Genomic DNA, 14686 nt, shown 5'->3' with positions numbered 1-14686 from the left:
AGCCTCTTGTTACGGACATCCTTCTACAACTGACAGCTTTCTTGTTCCAAAGAGGCATATAATCCCTACGCCTATTATATGGACATCTCTCTCTTTAAAGACAGTTCTCTAGATCTAGACGTCATTCGAAAAGGCCTCCTTCTAGCTTTGCGTGATATAAATCTGTTGTCAACAAGTAACAATGTTTTTGTTATTGTTTTTTGCTTTGCTTTGTTTTGTTTGTTAAATTCCAAAACACTTAACAATAAAAAAAAAGCACAAAGTATATAATGATAATATACTAGGCTGCCTACCCCTTCATAATCTAAATCAGGAGCCCATGATCATAGTAATATTGGGTTGTGGGGAAGCCCCTGGCATGTAGCCTATGGGTAGAGGGCGTACCGGCGCACGCACGGCGGCGGCGGCTAGTGCTTCATGTAAGCCTGCCGCCACCACGGAGAGGTGAGAGAGGACTGGGGACTAGCCAGATACAACAACAACATAAGTTTTGTTTTAGATGAAAAAGTTCTAGGTAGCTATACATTTCATCCGATCTGATCTGTCTCCTCGACATGTTTTCCCAACTCGAACCTTCAAGGGAAAACGAAAAAAGCTCAAGTTATCGGGAGTTCCAGTTATCGAGAGTTTGAAGCAAATAGCCGGAAGTAAGAAAATAAGCAAATGGATGGGAAAGAAAGGCAATTAACCAACTGGAGTGACAAAAAGGTAAAGACAAAGAATTTACTCGGTTGTTTTGAAATAAATTCAATGTTTCGGGCTTCAGTACACGGTTTTTTCCCCGACTTGTCACGCGCTTATAACAAGGTTCGAGTTATCGAGGTTAAAATTATATAGAAATGAGCTGAAGAGAAACAAAAATTACTTCGAGTTAACGGGAGGCTCGAGTTATCAAGGGTTCGAGTTACCGAGGGTAAAATTACAGTAAATGTAAGAGGGAAATCCAGGGGAAATCGACATTGGTTCGAGTTCGCGCGAGATTCGAGTCTCTTCTCAAGGACTTTTTGAAAGTATCGTCATAAATCTTTAACCTCATAAAGCGTATCATCTCTGGCAGCGGTCATTTTAGGTTTTAGCACCCTAAGCGGTACCAATCCACAAAAGGTACGACGAGCACCCCCGTTAGTTTTAAAGGGAACTACCCTCCCCCTCCCCCACCCCCGGGCACAGAAGCCTCTCATCAATCACCGCCACGTGGGAATTCTTCATGGCTTTGGTTACCTTTGGGTGGGGAAAAGGTGGGTGGTTAACTACATCGAAATTTACAGGCTTACGCTCCTATTGTTCTTTCTTTGATTGCGGTGTAGTATTAGCGAGGCCTGACATTAGTCTGTTACTTGTTGATAGACGTAAAACAACTTAATATGTAGTGGGGTTTGAAAACTAGTTTTGCGTGCAACCATTAAAACGATGAAAGAGGATTTACAGTGGAATATCGGATATCCGAGAGACTTGTTGACCTTTCCGGAAATCTCTTGGATTTTCACTTCAGCAGGAAATCAAATGCCAATTGATAGTTCGTCAGAGAGTAGTACTATGATAGAAGTATCAGACGCCAAATAACTGAACTTAAAATGCGATAAAGCATGTTATATATTTGACTTTAAAAAGACATCGTCCCTTGTTTTCACCAAGGTGAATACGTCAAGCTGACATAGGCGAAATAGTGAAAAAAAAAATTAGCTATGTACAAGATCATTAGGGACCCCCCCCCCCCCCCCCCCCCGCTTACCCTTACTTTGGTTTCATCAGCACGCGAACTCCGTGAAAAATTTATCTGCTCATCACATCTGTAGTTTTGAGTAACGTAAGCTGGAATGTTTTGGGGCGAAACGATGTTTTCACAGAAAACAGAAGATTTTTTTAGCCGCTCAAAAGCTCTTGAACTTTGTCATTTGTGAGTACAGCGTGACCAGCAAAGTAACTTCGCGGGCGGATGATGGCGAGGGATTTTGTGGCTTTACAAGTCCGTTTCACGGTTATGGTTTTTCTTGCCTCGTTTCTGGTGCATGCGAAAAGACCGAAAGGTATGTTACGTATAATATCATCGCCATTTTGTTGATATACAACCTAATATTTTTAATAGATTGCGAAAGTACGCAAGGACAGCCAGTGTGAAATTTCTTCCTACATCATCAGATCGAATTAGAGAGTGTCTTATGGTTGTACTTTACTAGATGTGCTTAAATCAGTTAAATAGATTTCGTGTTATAAAACTGATAATTTGATTGAATTGCGATATGAGCTTCAATTTTCAGAAAGAGTTAGTGCGTTTATAGCAGTGTCAATTCAATTCGTATGCATTCATATATACCCTATATAACAGGTCGCAATTTGGGGGGAAAAGCTCAGTGCTGGAAAGTAATCTTCTCTTGTTCGTAGAAGGGAGCTTAAAACGACAACGGCGAATTCAACGAGAACGTCATAGAAGCATCAGGTTTAATCAGTACGCAAAACAACAACTCGGCACGTTCAGCACACTTTATTCTCCATTTCTTTCCGTCACTGCACGACTACGACGTGAAACCCCACTGCCTAATTTCACGTTTTGTGGAGGACGTGAACTCAAGACAACGACTTTCTTTCTCATTTCCCGAACTTCGATACAGTCCTATTTTGAATTCAACTCCAGAAAAATTTGCCAAATTGGACGAGATGGAATAAGCGCGAGTCACATTTTTAAAAGTGACGTTTTCGTAGGCGTCGCCGCTGTTGTTGCTTATAAGCTCCCTACTTTTTATACGGGCTCGCGTACTTAAAGTCGCTCTTCTTCGATTTTTCTCCTCCATCTAAACTTGGGTTTGGTCTACAAGATTTCAATTCCAGGGAAATTCACTCACATTTTACAATTTAAGCGAGGTGGAATAATCGCGACAGCGTTTGGAAAAACTCAAATTCATTCCAAGGGTGAAATTTTCGCTGCTTTCACCGTTGTCTTCGCTAAAGCTCCCTACGCCAATAGCCCGTCTTTATCTTCCCTTTCAGCTCTTTCAACCTCAGAAAAGGATCAGTTTCGTTCTCCCTCCGTGATATTGTAGCAATTGTTCGGATACAATTTGGGATTTGCTGAAGGTAATATTCTGCAGAGAAAAACTGCAAATTAGTGTTCGTTTATTTTCGCAGGTGCCGTTTCTGGACCCGATCTGACAGAGGACTCTTGCAAGATGATTGTGGAAATGTGCACGACTTTATACACGAAACAACTTAAAGGAGAAAACGCTTCTGATAAACAGTTGTGTTCGACGCTACATGATTACAAACTCTGCCTTGAAAGGAGCCACAGTTCATGTAGAGGGGGCAGTACATACGATACTTTATTGACTGTAGTTTCAAGGCTTTTAAATCATTTGTGCTCGGAGCATGAAGAGAGCGCTGCAGCATAAAAGTCTTTGGCGCGTAGAACGCGCGAAAACCTCTCGCGAAAATCTTAGGACGAAGCGAAGCGTCCTTACTTGCCTGATGGAAGAATTGCATATGGTTAGACGGTTCTCAATGAAGACGCAAAGGGAAGATCTAGTCGGGATAACGCAAGAACATTTAGATACCCAATTCGAAACATCTGTCCGCGCGGACCTGTACGTGCCGTGGGCAGGAACGTCCGCCGGTTTGACTTAACGGTACTCATTTAGAGTTGAACAACGAGGTGAAGTCGAGAGCGATCCAAAAGGGAGAAGTTGTTATAATAAATAAACTACATTGTGGTGTTTTAAATATGTGGCTCTGGGGTCATTCTTGGTCGGAAACGAGGGAGGGGAAAATAAATATTTTGTCTAAAAATGGGAAATAAACTTGAGAGGTTATACACTCCCGTTGTAAACATTTGGAGTGGTGCCACCCCCTTCCCCACCGTAGCTGGGAGTTTTTGTCCACTTTTCAAGAGACAACTCTCTTAGAAGGACAGTAGTGATGGTCCTACCGTTCTTTGTTTTTTTTACTTTAACTATACTCTCCCTCTCTATAAGATGGATACCTCTGTGAGACGGACAACGGACACATTTAAGACTGTCAACGGACACTTTTGAAGTGCCTTGTGTAGTGAAAAAGACCTCAAAACGGGAATGTAGGTGTTCTACATGACATTTAATTGAAAATGTTGTTATTATTACTTTGTAGTCTTATCCCGGTTCGCAAACTTTATACTGTTACGCTTTTAGACCACTAAGCCACAAACATTTGCTTGTGATGGACGTTTGTTTGCACAAAAAGAACTTGATTCTACTTTTCTCTTACATTGTTGTTCTAGTTTCAACTGTTTTGCTAATAGACTAATAGGTCCTGCCTTCTATGGCGGATCTAGGGAGGTTCCAGGGGTTCGATTAAACCCCCTTAATTTAAACAGCTAACGTCAAAAACGTGTATAAATATAAAATAAAATACAGTCAATCTAAATGCAATGAATTCATACCAAAGTTAAGCCTCTGCTGCTCAACAAAGCTTAAACGTTTTTTCCATCCCGACTTTGACGAAAGATAAAATTAATGCAGTATACTTTTATCATAGTTTTATAAATGCAAATTTGTATCTTTGTTACGCAGGTTTTAGTTATAGTTTGATGCAAAGAGAATGGCATTTTCACTTTAAAAAATGAGATATTAAAATACGTTGACTTTGCCTCAGAATGGCGGGAATCGCGTTTCCGAGGACTTGAATTTCTCAAAATTTTCCGGGGGAGAATGCCCCCGGACCTCCCTACAGTGGGGCCGCAGAAGGCAGCCCCCTTTCATCAAACCCCTCTACTAAAAACCTGCATTCGTCCCACAGACTTAGCTTCTTATACTGGTGTCCCATTTTTCAACTCTCTCTAAGCCGGACACCTGTCTAAGACGGACTGTCGGGGTCGGTCCAAACCATCAACGTGTCCTTCTTAGGAGAGTTAACTATATATCAAAGTTTCACCTCGTTCCCAGACACCAAGACAGAATATACACACATCACAAAAGGAAACTTTAATACTAGCTATTTGTGAAAAGGAGATTGCTCTTAACTTACAACAGGAAAAAGATTTGGACATTAAGATACAATAGAGGCAAGATAGTCTTTCACTTCTGCAGGAGTAAGACGACGGAAGCCTTGATCGTTGCATACTCCTATTTCAATGTTGTCTTCTGTCATTTGACCCTCAAAACTCTCCTGTGAAAAAGAAAGATACAGGTTATAACATTTTTATAAGGAGTGAAAGATTGGATGATCAATCATAAGTAGACTGGGAATCTGACTTATAAGTACTCGGTATAGTCGCCTTGTCATTTTTCTCTCATCAACCTCACATGTAGACTGGCCACAAGTCAACCACAACAGCACCAAAGGCAGTAACCTGCGAGCAGGCTCAACATTTTCCCCGAATTCCACAATTGAGCCCGCTCACAGGTTACAAAAGTGCAAGGGATGCGCGCCAAGCAAGGGTCAGATTCACGAGACAAGCAACGTGCTTATCTACGTGTACATGGGCTGATGGGTAGGTCAACTTTTCTTAACCATAAGCAGAGGTTTTTTCCGTGACGAAATACCATTCCATTCCAAGAATTGGTTGGGACCATTTCAGGGTCGACCTGGGAGCAGGTGGGGATCATTTCGGGGTCAGTGTCGTTTCGGGGTCAGGATCATTTTGGGGGCTGTACAGTACCAGCCCTTAGTGTCTACTTTAAAAGACGTTTTAATGAAAAAATGGAATCTTATACAAAACCAACTTTTAAAGAACCACCTATCATTTCCTAAAAAATAGGAAAATCCCTAAAGGACATGCTCGTTAGAGCTAAAATATAAAGGGTTAACACAAGGTTTCATGCCAGTATGGATGTGCAGCCTGTCACCCCTTGCATTTTCTCACAAATACATACTTATGTTTTAACTGGGCCATTTCTTGTGAAAAGTTTAAATTACAACTGACTGATTCTTACCTTGAGAGTTAAAATGGCTGTGTGAATCGCATCTTCCAGTTCCAAATTTTCATTGTATCTTGAAAGATAGAGAAACAACCAACATAAATAAAAATAATGCCATTTCACTTCATCAATTAAGGTTCCAGGGAAACTACCCACCCACCCCTCCCCTAAGCCAAAATTTTGCCCCAAGTGAGAAGTAAGTGTTATTCTTAGCTTAGGGGAGGGGAAGGTAGACAGTTTCCCAGAACTTAAGCCCCAATATCCACATACAAATTCTCCAAACTGATCTCTATATATTTCCTTAAAGAATGTGTTAAGAATTTGATAAAAGATCAAAGCATTTTGTCTTAGATGATCATTTTATTAACTCTCATAACCTAATCTCTTGACAATCTATGGATATCGTTAGCAGAAAATTGATGTTGGTCACCATTGGGACTTAAAGGGTTAAATTACACTGTACACCAAATAGATTTTGTACCTTTTTTCCAGGAATGTTTTCCCATTCACATAGTTTTTACCCATGGCTGTGGCCTTCCAAGCAAAATAGGAGCCCTGAGATAAAAATGAGATTGCTTAACAAAACTTACTCAATCCACAATATCAGTATGGATATTCTCCTCTCTATTCTCTATACATTTCCCATAACACATGTGGGGAGAGTTGGCTCAGAAGTCAACACAGCCAAAATCATGTTACAGGTATGAAGCACAGTAACACTTCAAAACTTAAAGAACTTTTTATCACTTAAGCTTGGCAAATCAATAACTGTTAAAAAATTGATGGGGGGAGGGGGGGTCAGAGCAAGCTAAAGTAGTTGACAGTCTGAGGCAGATCTAGCACGGATTCATGTAGATGGTGATTCACAACACAATACACATACATGTATGTGCTGGAACTCCAAATGGTGCTCCAGGTCTTATTGAAAGCCATGTCAGAAAGGTTTAAGAACAATTTAATTGGACTTACAGAAGGATCACACTGAAATAAATAAGGTCTGTCGTCATCCCAGCCAGCAACAAGAAGAGACACACCAAATGGCCGCACACCACTGAAAATAGACATGATAAGCGATGTTAGCACCTCTAAAGTCCTAAAACAAGCTACTTTTCACAATATTATATTATTTTATAGCGTCAACTGCTGTTCTCTTTTATTTCCAGAACCACTGAAAATGACAATACGAATTTACTTCCATACTCTTCTATTCTAGAAGAGCAAAAAAATATTCTGAAATGTTTTCACCTCAAAAGCCACTGTTATAGTCTCCAGTAGTTCAGTGAGTGGAGTCTGGCTGCAGCGTATAAATTCTTCATTTATATAAATTTTTCATTTTCAAAAATGGGAGAAGGTAACTAATGCACTTAGTAGTAGTTGATACACAGAGGTTCGTAAAAATTAGCAGGCATCTTTATTGTTATCGTCTTTGTTGTAATATATACATATATTTTTCGTTGTTATTGTTATCCTTTTTCTTTTTTCTTTTTTTAAGTAGAATTATATAATTTGATTTATTTAATTAATGTTTATTCTTAAATAACATTGTAAAACTTGTCTTTAATTCAATAAAAACTGTTCAAAAAATATAATAATAATAAATTCTGCAGAAGTACCAAAGGAGTACAGACATGATACTTCGCACAGAAAGAAATAAACATTTTTTTACCCTGATTGAGTATATTCTTGAACGACAGATGCAACCTTTTGAACCAGCTGAGCTGTAGGGATTTCTTCCTGATACATTAAAAAATACTGTTGGGCAATCTTTCTGGCATGACGTACGAGAACTCTGCAAGAAAAGAAGCATACTATTTGACATCATGCATATGCGAGCAACAAGTACACTTAACCGTGAAAATCAAGTTAATTTTTTATCAGGTAAGTTAGGATTAAAAGTTTTGCTTAGTGTGCTTTGTTATCATTAATAATACTAGTCAAAGATGTAATCAAAGAAAAGGTATAAGCGCAAAACCTCTAAACTTATCAAATCTTGGGTGCTAAGTGTTTATGCTTCACTAAAAATCAGTTCTCGGGTTATACAAGAATTTCATTTGTCTCTTATGAATAATTCAGGCTAGGAAACAAAAGAAATTCTGAATCACACTAACGTAGGTTGCTAACATAGGTTGACTAATGGCTTAATCTGAGAACACATTTTACCTACAAACTGTATAAGTTACATTTAGTCGCCCTGAGGAAAAATAATTTGCCAGGGGCCAACAAGTTCTAATAGCCAGGGCTACCAAGAGTTAAATTATATCGCTGGAGTGTATTAGGTGATCAGGACAGTGTTTAATATGGTAAACGTTAAATCAACCCTAAAACCTCAATCCATCAAGGTCCATCATCCTTTATCCATACCTATAGTCTGGTCCCATTCCACTGTAAACCATACCAACATTTTTGGTTACCATTTCCACTTTGTTGATTGTGCTGTCATCGTACAGAACAGATTTCTGTTTCTTCTCAGCAGCAAGGACAACTCCATTGGAGGCTTAAGAAATAACACACACAAATGTAAGGATAAGTGGATTGACAAGCTAAGTTGCCTGTAACCTTTCAAAACTTTTCCTTAGGTTTGAACAATGGTTTTACTGAGGGTAAAGCATTAGATATTACACTATGATAAGAATAAAGACCCTATAGAATAACTCAGAAATGATCTCAAAATGAACGAAATGGCACTTAAGAGAACCTTAATTTGCCAAATTTTCTGGGGCGAACCTCCTAGAGGCTCATTTCTTAGCTGATACATGTATATATCAGCTCCTTCGGAGCTAAAAAGTGTCTCCCTATTTTGCTGCAAAGGGAGTTGAAATGTCTGAGCCATTCCATTTATCCAGTATACTTATAAAACATTTCTAGACTGAGTTTCAGTCAAACATTCTCAATTGCACTCTGCTGAAAAAAAAATAAAAGAAAAAACTTCTGTGTCTGCGTAAAAAATGAAACAGTCCCATTTCCAGTAAAACTACAACCAGGGCCAACTGAGTTTTCTGACACCATTTTTCTGACTTCTAAGAATGTAAACAAGGGATGTTGATTTGTTGAAGACAATCAATTTGGTAGTTTGGTGAGCTACATATATTACAATACAGTGGAACCCAGTTAATGTGGACATGTCATTAAGTCCATAGTACCCAGGTGTTTGTTTTATGCCTAAAACAGACAAAGAGGAAGAATGGTGGGACCCAAGACTATGCAGCAAAATACTAAGAAAGTCAAACTTGTGTAGTAGGAGGTAACAACTTTATTTAACGGCTTCAGTACAAGGGTCAAACAAGGGAAGAAAGACGGACTTCAAACATGTCAAGCAATTTTACTACTAAAATAATTTAACTCATAGAAATCTGTCATCATTTTAACTGAGTACAATGTCTGCAATAAGTACATAATAAGTTTTATCGTGACAATGAAATACACAATGTGCAGGCAACCGGTGTCTGTAAAAGGGGGTTAGATGATATATGAGGGTTTGTAACTCAGGACCCAGAAAGGTGTCCATTGTCCATATTAACCGATGTCTGTAGTGAACAGGTTAATGTTAGGGAAAACATTTGAGCTTTTCGTCAGCACAAACATAATCTCTGGTATACACGAGTATTGGTATTAAGCAGGTGTCCGTACAGAGCGGTTCTACTGTACTGGATAATGCAATGACAACACTCAAAAGACATTTTATGAAGTTCATGTTGGCATGTCAGTTTACCTTTTATTCCCACTGAAGGTCCTCCTGCAGCAACTGCTGCCAGAGCATATTCAATCTGCACAAGCTTTCCTGAGGGACTAGAGATTAATGGGGACAGAATAAAGTGGTAAAAATTAGAACACACAAAATGCTGCCACTGACAATGATGGTGACAATGAAAATGATGGCAACTTTAAAATGGTCATGGCAATGATGAGGAGGAGGCGAAGGGCAAATAGGGATATATGTAAAACAGTCCCGTGCCTGAGATATGGTGGCGAATTTAGGCTTCTAGAGAATATGGGTACAAAAAAAATGAATTCAGACTAATTCAGAATAAGGAGCTCCAGATCTCAACAACCCCCACCCCTCACCCTTACCTTCCACCACCCTCAACAGGATTAAGGGGATTATTGCAAACAAGTTTGATGATCACAGATACTGTGCTTATGTCTGTTTTCTTTTTCAATCATTGTTTAAATAAAATTGTTCTGATGGGCTGGCTAGTACTGTTCACGGCTTTAAAAAAATCCCCTGCCTTTGCCGCAGTGAAATTGACATTCGAAAACACCTGACCAGGTGACACGTGCTAACTCTACTGGAGCTTAAACATGACTACGAAAGAATCGATGGGCAATTAAAACATCTTCACTATTTCCAAATTTAACGTCTTACAACCGTCCAAAAAACCCTTCATAAGGAGTAAGAAAAAATTAACAACAAGACAATGTGATTAATTTCATCCTCTCTTTTTAACCTTAACCCAAAGTTTTCATCGAAAGCCGAAAATCCGGCCATCGATTTCATGGATATTTTTCACTCAATCTGCATCTAATTCCGTAGACAGTTAGCTAGACTGTTTTCAATTAATTTCAAACCAAAAATGAGGGAAAAGGAAAAGAAAAAAGGAATAAAAAGTACCTGAAAGTTGTCAAACTAAAGCTGTATCTTTCCGTCATTTTGAATCAGACGTAACCACAATTCACCGCGGCATCCTGACGCAGCTTTTTTGACCCAGTACTTCCGCTTCAGGCATCAAGGCTTGGTTCGTCAGCTTATTCGCCATCTTTGCAAACAGGACAAGGTTCTTGTTTCTTTGAAGAAGTTTGGCTTGATAATTTGCCTTTTTTAGCCTAGAAAGCTTTTAGGAGTACCGAAGAATTAAGCTGGAAACTAAAGGAGTTTTGAAATGAGCTCCAGATATTACAGTCGACGACCGCGCACCCGAAGTTCTCGGATCAGCAGAGAGTCTACAAAAAGAGATGATGCTGACGACTCGTCTTCACATTCTGCAGCAGCAAGTGGCGAACGAGCATGGGATTACTTGTTACGCCGCAAAACTGAACACATAAACGATCGCATTCACAAGAGGAAAGGGATGGAGTTTGAAGAAGAGAAGGCTGAAGATTTCTCAGAGTCTGCTCGAAAAATCAAGAGAGAGAGAATCGAAAGTGATGAGGATTTGCCACTACACATGCGTTATCAAGAAATCTCATGCTCACGGAGTTATGCAACAAGCAGAGGGTTTTGGAATGACACGGAAGGAGAGTGGCTGAACAAAGAAGTGCCTGTTCGTGTTAAATCAGAGCCCGATGATGATCACAACACAATGACATCAAGGTCTTACTATTTTGAAAGAGAGACTACTACACTGAGAGAAAGTAGACCTGAAAGCCCACCAGTTCATGTTAAATCAGAGCCTGTTGATAAACCCAACACATTGACAGCAAGGTCATGCCATTCTCATAGAGACACCACTACACTGAGAGAAAGAAGACATGAACATCAGCATACTTTAGACGTGGATTATGCTACAAAGATTTGTTATGACAGAAATTTACCTGGTGATGATATGCCCAGAGATTTGATTGCCAATGTTTCAAATTACATTGAAGACGCACGACGTGCCACAAACCATAGACATAGTAGTACATCAACAATTGCTGATGATGACCGGATGCACAGTGCTGAAACACATCAACCTGCAAATGAGAGTTATGGTAGGAATGTCCGAGATCACAATCTGATTCATATACCAACAGATACAGAAATTGTTCATCCAATGCAAACTTACAGGAGCAATTCTGCAGATAGAATGTCATATGGTGGTAGCAATGAGAGTTATCAGTCCTATGGTCAAGCATTGTATCAAGATACATCAAATAATTACACTGAAGACAGCTACCATGATACCAATCAGAGTCACAGAAGATCTGTGGCTAATGAAACATCGTCTCATAAAAGGTCTAATTATGATGATAATGATATTGTTACCAACCTTGGTACTAGGCAGGGTCATGGAAGGTACATTACTGAAGACATGCTGTTTCATAATAGACAAAATATTAATGAAGCTGCTTACCCTACAGTTACACAGGATCAGAGAACACACATGCCCTATGAACTACTGCATCGTAACTCGCCAATCAATGAAGATGATGATGGCCATTACAGCCTTGCAATTCATACTCATGGAAGACTCACCCCTGATGAAACGTTGTATCACGATCAGCTGCATGATGACGAGGCTACCTTCAATGCCACTGGTCAAAGAAATGGTCATTATGAAACTCTATATTATAATGGGACAAATAGTAGTTATAACTGTAGCTACCTCACTGAACGGCAGAGCGAAGAAAGAGTCATGCCAAATGAAACATTGTTTCATAATCCACCAAATAACAATGTTGAAGATCTTCGCCATCTTTTAAACATTAAGTCAAGAGGAAAATCTCCTGTAGTGCTAGAAATGCCGTTTGATCCACCACTGATGCAAAATACTCAAGATTCTGTTGAAGACACGTGTCTCCCGGGAATTCAAAGTGGTAAGAAAGACAACCAAGCCACTGCTGGAAATCGCACACTAATTCGCACTCTTCCATACCCAGCAGAAGGTGTAGAAGTAGTTTATACAGCTGACTCAGTTGAGGCTGATGCCTGGTTGGGGAACAATGTAGTTGACTGTGATGTTTCGGCAGTTGGTTTTGACATTGAGTGGAAGCCACAGTTTGTAAGTAAGAAGAAGGGAGGAAAGGAGAACAAGACTGCTGTTCTTCAGCTGGCTGTGGAAAAGTCCTGCCTGGTGTTACATCTGCACCATATGGATAAAATGCCCAATTATCTCAATTCTGTTTTGACTGACACAAAGGTTGTCAAAGTTGGAAGTGGCATCTTGCAGGATGTCACTAAATTAAAGCGAGATACTAGATTGAAATGTGTAGGGTTTGAGGATACGCAGACATTGGCCAGGTCTGTGGGTGTCCCAAGATCTAGCAAGTTTGGACTGAAGGCTCTTGCCGATCGATTCCTTGGAGTTCAACTTAGCAAGCCAAAGTCCGTCTCCAAGAGCAACTGGGAAAAATTCCCATTGAGGATTCAACAGATCCACTATGCAGCTCTGGATGCTTGGATAGGGCTCAAAATTTACGAGTGCATGAAACGTATGAAAGATGCTGGCACTACTGTGGCTCCGAGCCACAGTGATACCAGCATCACCGCTCCACCTGTTGAGGCAATCTCTTGTCATGTTTGTAACAAAAAGGTTAAAGACAAGGTTGCCCTCGAGCAACACATGAAGATAGTTCATGCCAATGGTGAGACTGCCCAGACCACCAAAGCTATACCTGTTGGTAAAATCCGTTGCCATGTTTGTAACAAAAAGGTCAAAGACAAGAATGACCTTACCCAACACCTGAATATGGTTCATGCTAAGTGCAAGTGCGGTAAGTTTTTTATGGCCAAGATCGAAAAAAGTCACCAAAGAACATGCCCGGCACTCAAAGCGGACAAGAAGACGTGGCCAAAGGTCAGCTCTAGTACTTCAGTAGAGAAGGAAGTACCAACATTACCCATACATGTTTGTCAAGGATGTGGGAAAAAGTGCAAGACTACAGAAAAGCTTATTGAACACATCAGAGAAGTTCAACATGTCTCCTGTCCATTTTGTACCAAACTGCTTCCAATTGTTTCAAGTTCTTCCCACATTCAGAAATGCAAAACGTTTTTGGGTGGACTGTGGAAAGAACTTTCAACTGGTCAAGTTAGTTCTACAGCCAATGGCTAAGTCATCCGTGTGGTGAAGAAAGTGTGCATGTTTTGAATGGTTCAATTTGTAGTCATTGAACCAGTAAATGGTGCAAAAGGAAGAGACAATTCAAACATTTTCAGATGACTTTGGTTTTTGTCCACTGAATTGTTTCATTCATTTTTCTTTTTCTTTTTTTTACACATGTCAACAACAAAGTAGTTGGCATGATCTTTGAAATAGCATTCAGATGCTCACCTAGCCCGCATAGTGAGATGGATCATAGTTTATGAGTGTTTCTTTGTGGCAAAGCCAACAAAAAGCAAAGCTGCAAGGGATTTTTGTACACGGCCAGGTTCACTGCAGAGGAAGAATCCCCCACCTCATCTCCTGTGGTTTTCAATTGTCACGCACATGTGTCACCTTCTTAAAAACAGCAAAAGAGTCTGTAATGTAAAGATCATTTGAATATGGAACTACAAGAGTAATAACAATCCATAAAGTCTTTAAAAAAACATTTTGGAAACCTTTTTATCTTTGCCCACTCAGTCTAGAAAATCTCAGAGGCATTTTCCTTTTTTCTGAATGAGATGGATATTTTCCCCTTTGTAGTGGTTAAAGTACAACTCCATAGATTTAAGTGTATGTTTTGTCAACCCTTACAACAGTCTAAGACGGGACAACTGTATGTAGGGTCATTCTCAAATTCTCTCTGTCAAAGGTCTACTATCATAGTTGTGCATGGTCTGATTCCTTAAGGGACCAGTGTAAGATTCTACATAATTACCCACTCACCCCTCCCCTAACCCAGCATTAAAACGAATTTCTTACTTAGGGCAAAATGTTGGGTTAGTGGAGGATCCCAGAATCTTACAGTAATCCAGCCAAAGTCCTGTGCTAACCATTTTACTGCATGGAGTTGTTTCTAGCCTGAGTATCAGTCCCTTTTCACTTCTCTCTGTTACCCGTCTATGCCGTAACACCCCCCGAGATCTCCATTATTCTTCATATGATACGAAAGCCAAATTCAATAATTGTTTTATTATTCATTCAAAATGATTCCTAGTTTAAAAACTTTAAACTAAGCTAAAA

General features: G+C 39.7%; 2 protein-coding genes and 1 long non-coding RNA gene across 3 annotated transcripts in view; 2 read left to right on the top strand and 1 right to left on the bottom strand.

Annotated features, from left to right (window-relative positions):
• Positions 1–1755: 1755 nt before the first annotated feature.
• Positions 1756–3437, top strand: LOC140930356 (uncharacterized). The gene is made up of 2 exons (XR_012164847.1): positions 1756–2027; positions 3124–3437. It is a non-coding gene; the product is annotated as an uncharacterized lncRNA (long non-coding RNA).
• Positions 3438–4923: 1486 nt separating this feature from the next.
• Positions 4924–10571, bottom strand: LOC140930355 (proteasome subunit alpha type-2). Its single transcript, XM_073380038.1, has 8 exons — positions 10492–10571; positions 9592–9668; positions 8244–8376; positions 7549–7671; positions 6852–6933; positions 6364–6437; positions 5898–5955; positions 4924–5130 (listed from the first exon to the last, which is right to left on the bottom strand). The coding sequence occupies exons 1-8, from the start codon at positions 10527–10529 to the stop codon at positions 5011–5013; spliced, it is 705 nt and encodes a 234-aa protein (XP_073236139.1). The 5' UTR covers positions 10530–10571; the 3' UTR covers positions 4924–5010.
• A 116-nt stretch (positions 10572–10687) lies between these two features.
• Positions 10688–14686, top strand: part of LOC140930354 (uncharacterized) — a 4135-nt gene continuing 136 nt past the window's right edge. The window contains exon 1 of the mRNA XM_073380037.1: positions 10688–14686. This exon is cut by the window's right edge and continues 136 nt beyond it. Within this exon, the coding sequence (XP_073236138.1) occupies positions 10760–13633 (2874 nt within the window). The 5' untranslated portion in view covers positions 10688–10759 and the 3' untranslated portion in view covers positions 13634–14686.

This window comes from Porites lutea, chromosome 3, assembly GCF_958299795.1.
Source record: "Porites lutea chromosome 3, jaPorLute2.1, whole genome shotgun sequence".
NCBI lineage: Eukaryota > Metazoa > Cnidaria > Anthozoa > Scleractinia > Poritidae > Porites > Porites lutea.
This window is presented reverse-complemented; position numbering and strand designations above follow the sequence as displayed.

Bases quoted from the DNA above. Each gene is read 5' to 3' on its own strand.
- LOC140930355 (XM_073380038.1), bottom strand. From the start codon at position 10,529: ATGACGGAAAGATACAGCTTTAGTTTGACAACTTTCAG. The intron at 8,377-9,591 runs GTAAACTGACAT...TTATTTCTTAAG, and splicing joins ACCTTCAGTGGGAATAAAAG to CCTCCAATGGAGTTGTCCTT. The intron at 5,956-6,363 runs GTACAAAATCTA...CTATCTTTCAAG, and splicing joins AAAACATTCCTGGAAAAAAG to ATACAATGAAAATTTGGAAC.